Source organism: Leptosomus discolor, chromosome 3 (assembly GCF_034619465.1).
Source record: "Leptosomus discolor isolate bLepDis1 chromosome 3, bLepDis1.hap2, whole genome shotgun sequence".
In the NCBI taxonomy this organism is placed as follows: domain Eukaryota; kingdom Metazoa; phylum Chordata; class Aves; order Leptosomiformes; family Leptosomidae; genus Leptosomus; species Leptosomus discolor.
Genome location: NC_141393.1, coordinates 26,013,581 through 26,031,554, shown reverse-complemented (window position 1 = coordinate 26,031,554; position 17,974 = coordinate 26,013,581). Strand labels below are relative to the sequence as shown.

The 17,974-nt window shown below is 46.5% G+C and overlaps 1 protein-coding gene across 4 annotated transcripts in view; it reads left to right on the top strand.

The window, feature by feature from the left end:
* ESRRB (estrogen related receptor beta) overlaps positions 1–17,115 on the top strand; it is a 100,353-nt gene extending 83,238 nt beyond the window's left edge. For 3 of the 4 annotated variants that reach the window (XM_086462066.1, XM_086462065.1, XM_009945926.1), the window contains 4 exons: positions 3,308–3,418; positions 4,072–4,233; positions 10,115–10,384; positions 16,871–17,115. In XM_086462066.1, coding sequence (XP_086318192.1) covers positions 3,308–3,418; positions 4,072–4,233; positions 10,115–10,384; positions 16,871–17,115 — 788 coding nt within the window. Of the gene's footprint in view, positions 1–3,307; positions 3,432–4,060; positions 4,234–10,114; positions 10,385–16,870 lie in introns of all 4 variants that reach the window. The other variant, XM_009945927.1, reaches the window with a different exon arrangement.
* The last annotated feature ends 859 nt before the right edge of the window (positions 17,116–17,974 follow it).

The window sequence follows — 17,974 nt, the reverse complement described above, 5'->3', positions numbered from 1 at the left end:
CATATCTTAGTTTGCATCTCCCTCCATTTCTTCTCTGCTTAGTGCTTTCCTTCATGCTGCTTCTCTGAGCTCACCCACTGCACCTCCCCACTCCATTTTAGTGTCCTTTAGCGTCCGTCTCGGAGATGCACTGTAACCAGCCTGCCTATCTTAAAATCAGCCACCAAGGAAATCAAAGTAGAACAGCAGGCACTAACAAGCCACTTGGATACCACAACTGAGTACCAGGTCCTGATTTTTGGCCATGCCCTGCCCTTTCCTTCCATCTAGATATGACCCATTAGGCTGTCAGATCTTTGGGGAAGGGATTTTGCCATTATGCTTATGTCTGGAGTGTCACAGTCAGGGATGCAGGGTTGAAATGCTTTTGTTTGCTGTAGCACCTGCAGCTTGCTGCACTCAGCAACTGGCGCTGGGATGCGCTACGTAGGGGTCAACCTATTCACTGGCTCTGCGGCTGGAGCAATGACGACAGGGTAGAATAGTGGCTCTGCAAATGCTGATTGAAAACATTTGCCTCGAGGAGTGTCACACAGGATGGGAACAAGAGGAGGACAAACACTTGTTCAAAATTAACAAGCCAAAGTCCTTGGGCAAACAGACCTCTATCTGCTCAGTGAGGGAAGGAGGGATGGAGGGTAAATCTCCCTGCGTCTCTCTTATCTTTTTTTAATGCACTTAAGTCCTTTGTGTCCTTATAATCTGATTGAGGGTCCCTAATACTGCTGCAACCTGTGCAGCCATCCCTCTGCCAAGCACTGGAGGATGGCATACTTCTCCTTGGGAGAAAGAAATGAGCTCCTTCCCTGCTTTTCTCACCACCCCTCCCAGTTCCCTCTCCCTGCTGCTTATCACTTATCACACTGCGAAAGCATCCTGGAAGGCTGTGTTGGTTTCTCCTGGGCTGAGAATAGCGTTTCCCTGCACTGATGATATCCTGCCCACTGGTGTGAGGGAATGGACCCCCCAATGACCCTTCTTCTGCTAGGGTCCTGGGGAGCTGTGATTCGGGCCTGAAGTCCTGCAGCCTGTTCTCTGTAATATTTGTTTCTGCATAATCTTTGAACAGTGTATTCCTGACCCTTTTAATTTTCACACTCGGTTGCTTAGTTTACTGGCAGTTCCTGAAATTTGTTCTCTCCCTCCTCTCCTGGCTTAAAGGTAGGTGCCATCCATTCAGCAGAGCATGGAATAGAGGTCTTCTTTCTTAACCAGGGCACATTTCTAGAGATAAAGAAATCATGGGCAGAAATGAAAGCTTCTTGCTTCATCCAGGACTTTAGTAGTGCTGTTCCTCAGGGATCTCCCCAGATAGTCTCAGGTTTGGGATTTCTTGGCTGCCCTTTCTAAAATCACTCTTTGGAACGTGTTGGGGCTCCCAGGAAGGAGCCTTGACTACAGGCTACCTGCTGCTGGGAATGGAGGTAAAAGAAACAATGGGCAACATTTTCAGAAACACTGCCATTTAATGGAGGAGGTACATCCCTTGTGCTTAGGGATGTTGGTGAATTCTCCACACGGAGTCAGAAATAGAAAATGGGCAGGGGAAGGAAATTACTCAGTGTGATCTGAGTTCACCTATTTGGCTTCACGTCTTTCTCTCCATCTTCAATGTCTACCATCCTCCCATAGCACCACTTGCAGCAGCAATCCCTTTGCTCTAGAGAGCTCCAGGCCTGCTCATTCCCGCTTCTCATGCTTAATGGGAGCAGCAGGACTCTTAAAAGGAAGCAGCTATGCAGCATTAATAACATCCTGCCTGTGAGACTCTGTCCCCACACACCATGGTTTACAGGTAATGCCACCTAGACCTCCATGTGGGTGTTGGTACTACCAGGGAGATTTTGCTGTCAGACTGTATAACAGAGTGCTGTCAGCCTGGTTGATGTTGGTTATTGTTGCTGATGGTACTGTCTGTCAGTCAAGCTGGTTTGGGTGCTCTAGCTGCGAAGAATATCAGGATCTAGATGTTGTGGCAAGTAACGGTTGTGGTGCAAGTGGGGCTGGTGTGAGCATTACAGCAAAAGCTTTCTCTTTTCCATGACATAGTGAGCAAATGTAGGCTTGAAACGCACAGTGTAAGTGACAGACATGTGCCTCTTTCTAGGGTAGAATATTTGTCAGCAGACTGCAGGTTTTTTCAGGTATACAAGTTGTTCAAAAAACATCACTTCAAAACTGATTTGGAGTGTTTGCTTTTAGTTGTTTGTGTTTATGTAGTGGATTGATTGCAAAATATTAATGGCTCAATGTGATTAGTAAGTGTATCACATAATTGGTTCCTGTGAGCAGACTAGCTAAACTTATGTGTGTTTCTGAGGAGGTACTTGTATAGCGTAAATTCAATTGAATTTGAATGCTATTTGAATGCTCCTACATTTACTTTGAAAGATTTTTTTTTTGGCAATAGCTGTTTCTCCCAGCAAGACTGAGTTACCCCAGTTTCACAAGAACTGGTTACCAGAGACCATATGGCTGGCCAGAAATAACTCACAATTGGACAAATATCTGTGGTTTTTTCACACTTTGTTTTTAACATTGTATTTTGTACTACTACAGCAGTTCAGCTGCTGTTCCTGGTCTATTGATGCTGCTATGTTTTTTTGCATGGTGACAGTCACTGGTGCTTCCCAGTCACTGGGAACTGGTTTTAATGTGCTATTTGCTGTTTGATTCACTGTATTTTGAAAGAGCTGCAACAAATTCTTCAGTGTCTCCCTACTTCAGCTTTATCGTTGCTTTATTTGTAGGAGAGGTTGTTTCTATTTATTTGGGTTCTACTTTTTTTATAGTTGTCTTGCCTGATCAAGGTTGAAACATCTTTGTTGAATTCATAGTTCATAATCTGTTTGCTCTAGGTCACTTTTTTCAAATATAAACAGTGAGTGGTCACAGAACATTTAACTTCTCATTTTTAAGAACAATCTAAAAGCTTATTTTTGTAACTGCAGGTTTGATTGACATTTAAAGTCTTTCTTTGTAAATGCAAGATCATCTAGAGGGCATTGAGGTCTGAAGCTTTTCATTTGCCCATCAGATTGATGGTGATTCAAGAGTTTGAATGGGTTAATTTCTGTCTTCATTAATGTTTTGAATAAAAGCAAAGCTCACAGCGGCGTGGTTAGAGCTGGAGGCAGTCTAGCTGGTATTATTGGGATTGCTGGGTTCAGCTGAGATCTCAAGTGTTTGGGAGAGGGAAACTCCCTGGAGTGTGGGGAATGTCTTACTTAGCAAATTTTGGCATCTGCAAGTCAAGGTTCCCTGTGGCACTAAAGAATCACAAGGTTTTCTCTTGTTTTACCTGCAGGTGTTCGTCTGGATCGAGTCCGTGGAGGCCGTCAGAAATACAAGAGGAGACTGGATTCTGAGAGTAGCACTTATCTGAGCTTACAGATCCCTCCCCCAGCTAAAAAGCCACGTATGTTTTGGTCTTGAATTGTGGTCCTCTGAGCAACCACTAAGTTTCTTTTTATTAGTCTCCCAAAATGTCCAGTGGAGCAGTTGTCACTTCTGATTCCTGTATCAGTCATCAGCACTAGGATTTTTTTCTTATGATCATCATGCAGAGGTAGATTAGGTACACCTAAGGTACAGCCCAGGTGCTTTATTCATTGTACCTAGGGTTAAATACCAGACCATCCCTAGGAGAGTATGTAAAGCCATTTAGTGATATTCTCATCTTTTCCTGTATTCAAGCTATGTTAACAAAACTGGTCCCATGCTGATTTCTCTTTTCCATACTACCCATAGTTCTCTAAACTTTTCCACATCCCACTAACTAATTATTCGTGCCTCCTCCTCCTCTTGTTGGACCTACTTGAGACAATGGCCAACAACCTTACAGTAGTTTCCTGCTTTTGTCATCCCTGTACAGAGCTGGTTTGGCATAGGCAGATGACTACAGTTCGTGTAGCTGCAGTGTAGTCTTCTCCTGTTGTGACCAAAACCATTTCTGAGGTCCTATGGACTCTATAGTCATGTCTTATCCCAGGAAGGTCCTTCTAGAGAAGGCTGTTATGACACCTTATGTCATGAGAGATACAACAACAACTTCTCCTTTGGAATGTGCAGTGACTAAGATCGTCTCCCACTTGCTGGTGGCTGAGCCAGAGAAGATTTATGCCATGCCTGATCCAACCATGCCGGAGAGTGACATCAAAGCCCTGACAACCCTCTGTGACCTGGCAGACAGGGAACTGGTAGTGATCATTGGCTGGGCAAAGCACATCCCAGGTAAACAGGGGGAATTTCAAGGGTGTAAGCATGAACAGCAAAAGGAGCTATTATTTATCACTGTGCTTATCAGTTCTGTCTTCAGCCAGGATTTTTACATATACTGATGTGTGGAAATTACTGTCACAGAAAACTGCTTGGGGTGGGCTCTCATTGGTAACAAACTCCAATATAGCCTATGGTGTAGGTGCATAAATTCATGACTGAATGTGTGTGTGCCCTAGGCTTAAGCAGAAGGCTTTGAGGTTGATATGATAAAGTTCTCAGTTGTACCTGGCATTGAGTGGCACAAAAAAAGTGCTTGGGAAACAGCCCTTGGGATGGTACAGTGGACTTTAGTGATTTTGCACCGCATCAACATGACCTAGGTCTGTTGTGTTCATAGATGAATAAATATTATGGCAGTGACTGGACTTTACTGCTAATGACAAGGCAGGTACCCAGCCTGTCTATAGTGGGCATTCTTGCCCAGGCTCAGGAAAGCTTTTGTCATACTTCACAGAACAAGTCCTGTTGGGACTGGAGGATATACTTGCTATTGTCAGTGAATCTCCAGGCTTCTATGCTGACAAATAATGAGGACAACTTACTGGCAACGTGACTGGCCTTGGAAGGCTCACCAGCTATATCCAATGAGTGCCTGTATGATTGAGTGACATAGCAAGTGTCTCACACCTGCAGGTAGGATGGACCCAGGCTGAAGGAGCAGACATGGCCCTCAAGGGGGTTCTGGGGACAAAGATTTGGACTGGGCAGGGAAAATGCCTCCTCTCTAGTTCCTCCCTGCCCCTGCCGAAAAAAAGGTAGGTTGGATTTAGATGTGGAGATGGTTGGTCAGGAAACTTGGGGTATGTCTTTGGGGTTTACATGACTGCTTTCCAAAGACTGCTTCAGATGCTCACTATGAACAGCTCACTACAGCTATGAAAGCTCACTACAGCTATCGCCTGCCTTCTGTCCACCTTCCTTGTGTCAGGAGAATATGTGAGGCTCAGCCACAGGATCACAGGATTTAACCCATATTGCATGTTGTCTGTGTGCTCTGCTGCACGGGTCTGTATTCTCTTGCTTTGCTTCTTGGCTTTAAGTCTTCCTTGTTTGGTGAGGCATCTTAGCATGAGTGGTCAGACAGTTTAGTTCTCCCATGTATTTTATTTCTCTTGTAGGTTCTCTTTTGGCTTTTTGGTGGCCACTTCTCTTTTTTCAGAGGGAGTATTTCTCCTGTGACTCAAGGGTTAGTGGTTTCCTGGGCTATATAGAATGTGGACTGTTATGTGGTGGGACTATGAAGTCTGGAGAAACTTTTTCAGGACGGTGTTTCTGAGTAGAGGTTAATCTCAGTGGTGCCCTTCTTACACGAGATCTGCCGTATCTGCAGGGATTACACCCGTCACTAGTGCTGGAATCCATCTAGGGCTGATTCATCAGAAGTGGGGTTACAGTGGTGATTAGGGAACTCAGCCTGGATTGCTCTACTAACCCAATACTTGGGGTGTTAATCAGAATGGTTTTAATGCAATGCAATTAGCTGCTACAGCTGCCTGGTGAGGTACCATTGTATGTTCTAACCTTGGCTATTTCTGTTCGCACAGGGTGCCCTGCTGTAGTTCCTAGCTTGCAGCTGTGGGATGCTCAGCTTAGAGTTCCTACAGAGTTTTCCAGCCTGCCATGGTGATACTATCCCAGAACAGGAGTATAGTAGACATTACTCCTGCACTGTGAGAGGAGCTCTTCCTCTCCTTTCTGAAAGGCAGGACATAACTGCCATCATCTCAATTTTCTCTGTGTATTTTCCAATCCTATCAAAGGCTCTGCAACACAGTAACAGCCATCAGCCTGACACAGTTCAGACCAGTAGCAGTATTATAACAGGACTGTGTGCACAGGAGAGAGCTCAGGGATTGTTACACAAGGGAGCTGTACCAAGAAACAAACAAAATAAAAGATAGTTCATAAAAATGGTACAAAATAACCTATAGTTCTGAAACAAGTATGAAACATACTGAGTTAGGCAGCAAGGGGGCAGAGCAGGGCAGGGCCAGGAGGCTGCCAGGTGTCTAGATTATCCATGCCCCGTATTTCTGCCTTCCAAGGATTTTGAGCAAAACAGGACATTGCTTCCTGTGTGCATGAACTCTCAGACAGAGAGGGATGGTGAAAGGAACAAAAGTCACACATTCCTGCCTTGTATTTGCACTGGAATTAGTAAAAAGAACAGTGTGATGTTAAAGTCATAACAACCCTTCAGGATCCCAGGTGTCAGCACAAACTTCTACCCCACAGTGTTAGCAAATAAAATCAGTTAAGCTTAAAGACACTCTCCTATGACAACAAGGAAGCATGATTTAATGGTGTTTAGCAAATGTTATTAGCTCAATAGCCTTATTAGCCATTAGCTCAAAAGCTGCGCTTAGCCAATGTGGAGTTGTCCCCTTCTGTATGAGGCCCCCTCCCCACTACTCACCCTCCCCCCTGTGCTAATTGTCTTTGAACAACATCATGTTTTCTGCATGCCTTGATGCAGGGAGACAGGACTTCTCTCGAGGGGTGACGATGAAGGCTCTCCCAGGGTAGCTGTTGTGCTGTTCTCAACTAGGAAGACGATAGTACTACCACAGAATGAAATATGGCAAGTGGAGTGACAGCAGCTGCGTCTGGAGTGGCCTCAGATCCTATAATTACATCTCCCTTTATTACCTCTGCTAATGGCCCTCCAGGATGACAGAAATGATAATAAATTAACAGATTATGAACTCCACTTGCCACAAATTATGTGACCTTTTTTTTTTTTTTTCATTCTGGGAGCTCCCACTGCCAAACTGAAAAAAAAAAAAAATCACACACACAAAAAACCCCTGAATGTCACATCAGCTATTGCAAATAAAGCAGCTTTTCTCAACCTGCACCTGAGAAGGAGAGAAACATGTATGCAGCTCTGTGCTAGAGACAGAGACTCCTCTTCTGGGAGCCTAGGGATGGCAGTGGCGCATTCAGCATCTTTCAGGATCAAAGCTGAGAAAAACTGCAAGAAACAGCTCAGGAATGCAAAAGGGCTGGATTCTAGCAATTTTTGGGAACTGTAAGATGGAGGCAGTTGAATTTCACAACTAGAGTTTCTCCAGTGTTATAAACCTATAATAGCAAGCCTGTGATTTTGGCCAGGTGAAATTAACATTTACCTTTCCTGATCTCAAATTTTATAGCATGGGAGACCCCAGGTTATATAATCTTCCCTTGTCTGTTCAGACTGCAATGATACAGGCACAGTCCTCCAGCCCTTGCATTCTACATGTGTAAACACTGGTGGAAAAGGGTCCCGATTCTGTCAGACATTTCAAGTCCAAGCTTGGCATTGCAGCACTCCCTCCCTCATGCCCGCCTGCCGGGGAGCTGGAGTCGTTGGCTACCTGGGAGTGCTTCTGGCAAGGGACTTTCCCAGCTGGGCTGGGCAATTGCAGCTGGCTCCTCTGTTCTCCTTGGCGCAGGGTAAAGCATGGTCTCTCCTGTGCAGTCTCTCCCACCTGCCATAACTGCCTCTGGGAAAGAGCCATTAACAGAGATGCTGGATGTACAGGCTACTGCTAGGGTTGAGTCAACTTTTCTGCTTTATTGTCTAGCAGAAAAGTGTGAGCCATGTCTGTCCTGGATCCTCTCACTCTACTACATGATTATTTCTCAATCTTTAACAAATTTTGTTAAAGACTGCAGTGAGGCAATGGCATAACCCCTTCTGTAATCCTGATGACGAGTGAAGATGCAGAAAGGCCACATGACTGACCCAGAAACTGGACTTAAGGCAGCAGCCTAAATGCTGGGCTGTTCTCCATAGTACAGAGCTAGGAGAGGGGTGACCAAAAGAAAGATTTCAGGTGCTAGAGACTGTGACAGTGTCTGTGCACAGCATCATTACCCCTGTCTCAGGGCTAATGTCATCAGTTCCCTGTGCATAAGCAGACCTGGGGGGACAGGATCCCAAGCCTTTGAGCTGCATTGGCCTGCACTTGGACTCCATCAGGAGGGCTGCATTTGGGAGCAGCACAGTACTGACTGCAGGAGGTCAGGGGCAGAAGGATGAGGCAAAGGATGAGGCACCCCTAAAGTACTCACAGCCTGAGCAAGGGGTGGGATTCACCAGGTGCAGGGCTACATGGAGCACAGGCTGTGCTGTAGAGGAATCAGTCTCACAGTCATGGAGCTGGATTTGTAGCTCTTCTCCCCAGTAGCCTGGACTCCTCTTTAGCTGTTCCCTCTGGCACTCCTCCCCAATGGTTTATTGATTCTTCCCTCCCACCCACTGCTCCCCTCAGACCTTGCACACACAACACGTGACAGCTGATTGGTATCTGTTAATTAATGTGGCCTGGGGCCTTTTTTCTATTCAGTGGCCTGATAAGGGAAATTGGATGTCCAAGGGCTGCCAGGCCATTATCACCCTTTGCTTCCCCTGGCAACACAAACACAAAACATGGCGTAGTGATAAATAAATACCACTAACCCACCCTTCTGCCTTCCCTTCCCCAGCTGAGATAGTGCAGATAGAAAAAGAGAACCCACAGTCAGTCAATATAGCAATCATCAGCTCTTTTGTTAATTGCCAACTTGATAACAAGAAAAATCAAATGATCATCATGGTGGCAGGCTACCTAGGCTCCAGTGAGGGGCCAAGAACTGGGAGCAGGGAGGGCTGTAGGATAAAGGAGTCCTGCTGAGCCTAGCACACAGCCAGTGGGGCTGGGAGGCTCCTGCACAGAGGCTAATGAGCTCACAGGCCTCTTGGTGAGTCCCAAGTGTCTGGGAAGAAAACTGGCAGGGGAGGCTGGTGGAGCATCACCCCCCAGCTGAGAGGTGCCTGGGTGTCCCATTCTCTCACAGCCCTGGAAACCTTTAGATGCAAGGAGCTGCCAAAAAGCACAGTCCCTTCCTGTCAGTGGTGGGCAGAAGCTGCCTAGATGGACCAACATCCCTGTCTGTAATGGCTGTTGTACAGAGGACATAACAGATACAGCTTTCCTTCCCGTGTGCTTTTCTTTCCCCCCCAAGGCTGACAATGCCTCTGTGTTTCGGACTCTCCACTTTCTCAAGTGGGCTCTGGGGCTGTCAGGGTCTATCTCCAGATGGTGATTGCTCTTTCTGTGCTTGAGGAGAATGACTGAGTTCGCTGCTGGGTGCTGGTTCCTTTGCTACCGGGTTTGGCTGTGATTTAGGTACTTGCATGGCACCATAAAGGTATTTTTGACACTGGGTAGTGTTGATGGCTGTGAGAAAGCTTGATGGTGTAGAGCTCAGGGAGTGATGAGCAATAGAAGAGGATTCTGTTCACAAATGTATTCAGCTTTTGAATACTTACCAGTGGTCTGTTGTGGCAGGACTTTTTCTCGTTGGCCACAATGAGGCATCATGGTATGATTGTAATTCAGGCCTGTGTCATACCCTCCTATCCCATCAGAAGCCCTCTATTCTGGAGGGATCTGGAACTCTTCTCTGCTATTTCATAAGCTGTGGCAGACTGAATAGTACAAAACTACAGAGGAACAGTAGGCAGGACGATGTCGTACAAAACAGTTGCTGCTAAAGAAGCAGCAGAGATCACTGAAAAGAGGTTATCATTAGCCTTGGGTTGCCATAAACGCAGACAGAGCATCACAACTCCTGTTTGAGGCTGTGGGTGGGCATGGGAGCAAAGAGAACGGTGAGATCCACATGTGCTGATTGCCACAGAGACAGGGTCAGTTCAGTAAGTTTTGGTTGGTTTTTTTTTTTTTTTTTGAAAGCAGGAGGCCAATGGGAGAGAGTGCTTGGGGAGAATCCCAGGGAAACAAGGACCCCACGCTCCTAGAGGCATGCACAGCCATTTGACCTTGCTTGTCTTTTGCCCTATCAGGGTTCTCCAACCTCTCCCTTGGGGATCAGATGAGCCTCCTGCAGAGCGCCTGGATGGAAATCCTCATCCTGGGCATTGTGTACCGCTCCTTGCCATATGAGGACAAGCTGGTCTATGCTGAGGACTACATCATGGATGAAGAGCATTCTCGTCTGACGGGGCTGCTGGAGCTCTACCTGGCCATCCTACAACTGGTGCGCCGCTACAAGAAGCTCAAGGTGGAAAAGGAGGAGTTTGTCACGCTCAAAGCTCTGGCCCTCGCCAACTCAGGTACAGCCCTAGCACTGCCAGCCTCACATTCAGGGAGTCAAGGCCCATGCTGTTATCTGGCCTGGGAGGAAACTGGAGCCTACTGCCCGAGACTGTGCTCTGCTTGTGTCATGCAACAACCTCAAAGCTCCTCCCTATCCACAGAGCATGACCTAAGCTGGAGAGCAAGGAGAAATGAGGCTTGCTGCTGCTAGAGCCCCAGCTGTGCTCTGGCTCTGTATTAGGGAGTAGAACTAGGCAGGGGTGGGCTGGCTGCTGGTTTCTGGCAGTTAAAGAAAGGCTGTGGAACCCTTCTCCACTAGCAAGGTGACTCCAGTGTCATGAGTTCAGAAGAGGGGATGTGGGCCATGCATGCATACACCTCAGTAGTCTTGGTCCGTTACAACAAACAGTGAAACCCTGGTCCCAGTTTCAAATCCCACAAAAAGCTGTGGGGTTGGGGCTGCCTGATCCTGTCCTGGAGATGTTCAGTGGCCATGGACACTGAATCCCCCTTTAACTGGGAGGCAGTGTGGATCCAGATGGTAGAGGCTGAGACATGCTGGCAGAAGCCTGATGTTGCCTGTTCTGTTTCTTCTTGTGAAGAGGATGAGAAAGGCCACGGCTCTCAGCCCAGTGCTTTCCATCTCAGTTTGGGGAGGGCTGCAGCCCTCAGTCCAGCAGGCTGTGGGAGACACAGGAGGTGGTGTGTGCTGCACTGATGTTGCACAAAAGCCAGACACGTATTTGCTCAGGAGTCCCTTCCAAAAGGGAAACTGCTAAAGCTGCAGTGTGACGAGGGCTCCCTCTACATCCCTTGAGTCTCATTGTCTTACATCAGATCTCCTCGCTGAACTGCGTTGTGCACATCACAGAATTCACCCTTGCAGCCCAGCAGGGAGTCCAGTATCTGTGTTTGGCTAAAGCCGCCTTCCAGTGTGATGCTGAAGGGATTAAAAGAGGGGGAATCCACACCTTTCATAGTAGCTGACTCTAATAATTAATTGTTCTCTCAGTTTAAAAAAAAAAAAAAAAGAAAGATATCATATCTTTAATGTTAGTTTGCCTGAGTTCAGCCTCCCGATACTGGTCTTTGTTGAGCTGTGCCCTGTGATCCCAGGTCTTTTTACACGTGACAGCTTGACACAGTAAAGTTCCTGTTTCATAGTTGCATTCCATGGCTATAGATACATTATTCAAATGATCCAGAATGAAGTTAGGCTGCCCTATCCTCACCACTTTACACCATTCTGCACCTCTTTGCCATCTGTATTTCTTAGCAGCAGCAATTTAAAAGAAAAAAAGAAAGAAATTACTTACAGCTCATTGATAAAAATGTTGAGTAGCATCTGGTTTTTGACTGATCCCTGTGGATTTCCACTAGAAGACTCCTCCTTCAGGGATGATTCACCACTGATAGCTACTTTGAGATCTGTCATCTAGCCAGTTACTAATCAATTGAAAGTGTGCTTTATTGATATTGCATAGTGCTAATTTTTTAATGAGAATGTCCTGTGGTGCAAAGCCAAGTGCCTTATAAAAGCCTAAGTCTATTATATCTATGCAGTTAACTTTATCAACCAAACTTGTAATCTCATCAGAGAATGAAATCAGGTTTGTCTGACAAGACCTCTATTCCAAAGTATCTTGTTGACTGGCAGTAGAACCATAGAATCATTTAGGTTGGAAAAGACCTTTAAGATCATTGAGTCCAACCACTAACCTAACACTGCCAAGTCCACCACTAAACCATGTCCCTAAGTGCCACATCTACCTGTCTTTTAAATACCATCTTATAAATCTTAATTGAACAGCACTGTCTGTTTTTTCCTTTCTTTTATTTTACCCTGGTCCACCTCAGGCTAGAATGGAAATTATCAGATAAGATCTATGAAAATATGCGCATCATTAGAACTTTTCCAGTCATATTGAACTTCTCAAAAATACCAAGTCTTGTTAATCATCAGTCTGCCCTAGATGGGCCTCAGCTAGCAATTTTAGAACTCTTAAAGCCAAGTTATCCAGCTCTGCGCATTTCTGTGAAGTTTGTCCCTAACAGATGTCTAGCATCTTCTTGGATAAACAACAGATTAAGAAGTCTTCATCGTCTTTGTATAACACAGGTGCATAATGCTTCTTTTTTCTAAACAGGACAGAAATACTCACTGAGGACTTCTGTCTCCTCTGCACTGCTATTAATAGTTTAATCATTTCCAGGTGAAACGAGTCCCCCTACAAATGGTCATTTTTCTGCTGTTTCTTAAGTATTTATAAAACTTCTGTATTGTCCTTAGCCCTTCCAGCCATGGATTTTCCTCCGATGTCCTTCACTTCCCTTATCGATTTTCTACACTTCATAACTTCTGATTCATATAAATTGCTATCTAGTTCCCTTTTTCAATTTCTCATATATTGCTTTTTTAGCTCTAATTGCTGCCTTCACTTTGCCACTTAACCAGGATGGGCAGATGGCCAAGGCTGGCCTCTCTCGACTGTGGGATGGTGGCTTTTGGTGATGTAATCAACTCTAGTTAAAGAACCTGCCTCCTGTCTGCCAGGAAGGTCACAGGATTAAACAGGGAGAAGGGCTCCTCAGAGAGGCTGAAGTGCTAAGGTGGTGGTTGTGACAGGGTAAGTGCCACACCGGGACGTTTATCTAGCCCATACTATGACCAGAGACACTGCAGGACCTGAGCCTTGGTGCTGTCAAGTTCTTCACGGTGCAACAGAAGCACTCTGCTGATGTTGCTCACTGTGCTTTCAGGACTAAGCCGAGGGTAAGCCTTATGGGACAGTCTGTATCAGGAGTGGAGAAACAGTGAGCAAAGACAGAGCAGAATAACCAAATCTCATCAGCTGCTTTGGGGTTCTGCTTCCAGCGCTGTGCAGTAAAGAAACCAAGGTAAGGGTCAGGAGGCATAGGTCAAAACATGTTCTAAGCTGGATGGGAAGAGCCATTCTGACTTCACTGGCTTCTCCTAGTGCAGCTAGAAGTGTAGCTATGTAGAAGCATAATCCACAAAAATCCTGCTTTGTTATTTGTATTGAAATACATGAAAGTAAAGCACAAGACCTCATTTTTCTTGTAATTAAAGCCTCTCACACCACACACATAAGGAAGCTAGAATAAGGCAAGTGTATTTTTTCTAATGTAACCGTCACATTCTTTTAATATGTTATTTTTCTTAGTGTATTTTTGTCATGGAGTGAACTTGAAGAGGCTGCATGTATGTGCTTGCATGCAAACAGCTGATTCCTAAAATGGTAGGAATGCAGGCTACCTCTGGGCCAGGCCTCAGCTGCCTTGGGTCAGAGACAGGGTTTAAAGCTGAGCACTTAGCACCTGTGCTGCCTAGACCTGCTTTCTGCCTTGCCTCCCATATAGATAAATTCCTGAATTTCCCTTATCCGTGCTAGGTGTAATTGCTTGTGCAACCCAGCTTCTAGGGACTTCCCTCTCTTCCATGCAGCCCTATGTATATTGACCCGTTGTTTCTAGGAATTAAAACAAATTAAAACAGAAGTGGGAGCTCACTCACTCTTCACTAGAGGAGAAAGCTGACAATAGGCTGACCTTGCCAGAGATGTGGCTGATCTCTTAGTCCTCAGTGTGACGCACCAAGGACACACCTGCTGGGACTGGCAAAGATAATTCAAGCAAGCTCTGTCTTTAGTAAATGCATTTGAGAGAGCTGAGAAATGAATTCTTAATGCCCAGGGCAGCAGACTAGTCTCAACAATATGATCACCCATTTTTTGACAGAGCAGGGGTGCTATAGACTTAACTTGTACCCTTCAGAGCCAGCAGTCCCTTCTTAGGCATTCTGAGGTCCTCTTTCCTTGGGAATACAAATTGATCAACCTGTGCATTGAAGAGCCCTCCAGGTTAGCATGCAGCACATGTTCGTTTAAGGACATCCCAGACTGGCCAAACTTTATTTCGCCTTTTTTTCTCCAATGCATCTTAGTGCTGAGATGAGTGAACAAGGTCTGGATCTACCAAGAGGATGTGTAGCAAATGCTGTACAAATGGGTCCTGTGAGGTCCCTTTTCCTCCTGCTCCTGCCAGAAGCTGCAAGAAAAGTTAGGTGAGGAGGCAGTGGGCCTTGTCCACTCTCACACCTGCCCTGTACCCTCTGCCAGCAGTGCTGGAGAAGGGCTCCTGATGTGACGCCTGGCTTCTAGGCCAGCTGACCCTCAGGGACATGTTCAGGCAGCCTCCCTCCACCTCGGTGCTCTGACAGCTGTAAAAATTCATAGCTATTGATTTCGTAATTAACAGTTTATCAATGCCATCGACACCAGCTCACTGATGGATTGCAAGGAAATTAATCCTGCAATGTTATTTTATTTTTTGCAGTCAGCTGCCAATTTTGAGCTTCTTTCAGCAAAGAGGGGGGGTGTGTGGGGGGGGAGGCTTTGATCTTTATTTCCCCAATTCCTCTCCCTGTATACATCTAGTTATTTAGGGCTGTTAAGTCTTGTCACCTTACAGAAGTCAGGTGGCAGAAGGGCACAGTTTTAGGATTCTGCCTACTGTACAGCAGCATCAGTATCCAAAACCAGAGCACCTGCTTTGACCTGAAGCATGGCTCATTTCCTGGTGCTTCCAGTGCCCACTGGGATCTGCAAACTCTGATGGGCTTTGATTAGTTCTACCCTTTCTGCCTATAGCCAGAAGGGCATTAAACACAAAGGCTGGAGGACATTTCTCTCCAAGCTCCAGCTCTTGATACTTCCAGTCTCCAAAATGACCTCTGCAACTTGGCAGGAAACAGATCCCACTCACTTCTCCTGGATGGTGCATGGAAATTTTCCAGAGGTGCTACCTGGCTGGGAAAATTTGCCAGACTGACTTGGCAACATGCTGCTCCCTCTCTGCTTTTCAGAATCAACCTCTGTGGCTAGCTCAGGTCACTGTGATGACCTACCGGCCCTTCTCTGAGCTTCTTTGCCTGGTCTCTTGGATACAAAAAGCAAATGCAGCAAGAATGATCCTTCCTCAGTAAGCTTCTTGGAAATACAACCCTTGACTATCCTCTAATTACTGCATTCCTTCTAAACAGCTTCTAACAGCTTTCTTGCTAGACATAATGTTTTCCCAACTGTTGTAATACTTTATAAATGGTGCATCATAAATAGCATTTACTGTACATGTATTGTAGGAAATTCACAGTCTCTAATTTGTGTTGTGCTCTCCATAGAGCTGACACATGTTTCTAGAGAGATTTTGGTGCTTCAGCCAGCTTTCCTCCTCTTCACTGCTGTCACACTGAGGAACCCATGTCCTCACATTTGTGTTGTATGTGTGTGGGCTGAGCCACACTGCAAAGCTCAGCTGGAGTGGCAGACACAGTGTAACTACCCATGTGCATGTGTGCTTGCTGTAGTGTTCTTTTGCTGCTGCTCCTGGATTCATTGCCCTGTGGCAGGAATCTTTATCAATGGCTTCAGTATGGATTAAAAGTCTCTGAACAATGAAGACAAGGCAACAGTGTCTGCAGCTCCATCAGGCTTGTAAGAAAGAAGCGAGAATCAGCAAAAGGAAAAGAAGAAAAACCTTCAGTGACGCTGTGCCTGGTTAGCTTCTCTAATCTAACCTCTGCTCTTTGGTGCTGCCCTCTGTCACCATGACTTACCCACAAGTTTAGCAGCCTGTGTTCAACTCAGTTTGACCCTGGACTGGGTCACTACCAGTTACCTTTGCATCAGAAACACACCAAGGAGCTGTGCTAGCCTTGCAAACCCTGCTAGCCCCTCCAGCAGCTTGTAGAAATCTAACTGGCAGCCTAAGGGAAGAGGCCTTGGAGGAGGTGTGGGTTTCCTTTACTGAAGCAGGAAGCTCCCTGAGCAGCTGCTGGTAGTCTTTGAAAACAGGGGCATATGCACAAAGGTGGGGCTGGCAACACCCCTGGGCACACTGGTTGTGACCTACTGGGGCTTTTCTGTCTTGCTGACACCCTGAGCAGCTGCACGGCAATTAGGCTGTTTAGACAGATGAAGCACTATAGCAGTGTTAATTATTCTTAATGAGATTGCTCCCAAGTGGCAGCACAGCAGCTGCTGCCCCTTGCAGGGTGACTCTCCCCATAAGGAGCGTGGAGGGCAAGTGAATGTGCAAGTCACAAAGGCCCCCAGCTGACCCCTGCACAGCCTTGGGGTGGCTGGCAGAATGGGCAGCACACAGGGCACAATGTGTCACCTACCCCTGGCAGCCTTACTGTCCCTGCACAGCTAGGGCCAACTCATTGGGCTGACGCCGAACTTCACAGCAGCAGCACCAACACCTGCCAGCAAGGTGGGGTTTTTCCCCTTAAGAAATAAAACAAAACAAAACACATGCCCCCTGCCCCGGCCCACCACCGCCGCAAAAAAACAAAACCAAAGAAGCCCCCAAACAACACAGGAAAGAACAAAAAAGGAAAGAAAGCATCTTTAGCTTCAGGACCATAAAGAATTTCCTTCCTCATGTCTGACCTGTTTGCTGTCTTTTCTCCCTTCCCCCAGACTCCATGCACATAGAGGACATGGATGCAGTGCAGAAACTCCAGGACCTTCTCCATGAAGCCCTGCAGGACTACGAGCTGAGTCAGCGCAACGAGGAGCCCCGGCGAGCAGGCAAGCTGCTCCTGACCTTGCCCCTCCTGCGGCAGACGGCTGCCAAAGCTGTGCAGCACTTCTACAGCATCAAACTGCAGGGCAAGGTTCCCATGCATAAACTCTTCCTAGAAATGCTAGAGGCAAAGGTCTGACAGCCCCAGTGCCAGCCGACAGTGGCCGGGGAACAAACTAGAAACAAAGATGCAAACAACGGAGCAATCCAAACAGCAGCAGCAGCCACCGCCGGCTTTTATCTCCAATCATTTATTATGGAAGAATTATTTAATGTCTGTCTGTCGGCGTGACTGCAGAATCTCGTGTACAGGAGGGGGGAAACTCTTTTAATCAGTCACCTGTTTCTCTTTTTTCATTTGTTTTCTCTGTGGGAAATACCAGAATATGCTCTTGCACTTGTTGAGGCGGTCATCGGGGCTCAGCCCCTCTGAGCAGTGATGCTCTCAGTGCTGTCCAGGCCGCCTGCTCCCCAGCTCCCTCCGCCAGTGGTGGAGGGGGAGTGGGGACAGAAGCAGGAAGAGAGGAAGAATAGAGTCAATATAAACTTTATCTGCTGGTGTTGTGAGGGGTCAGACAGAAAGGGAAGCAGCCAGGGTCCTTCTTTTTGTCACCTTTCTGGCTCTAACCATAGAGCAGATTCTCCTTTGGAGAAAAGTGCCGCTGGACCTCTCCTGATCAAAATGGCTGCCTCCCAGGCTCCTCTAGCGACAGCTAACACTTGTACATACAGGCCCCACTTCTTACTGGGAAAGATGCTCCTAACTGTGTAAGATATTCTGCGACCTTGTACAGTGTGTCATTATGCCTGGCTAGCCCCTCCCATGTACAATCCCCACAGGCCCCTGAAGAGGTAGGATGTATGTCCCTGAGAGAATGCAAGTCTCCTTTCCCAGATAGCAAGAAAAAGAGAAAAGAGCTCGATGTTACTCTTCAGTGCTGGGCTGACTTGATTATCTCTGCATCCTCTCCTATGTGGTGCTAAATACAATTCTTCCA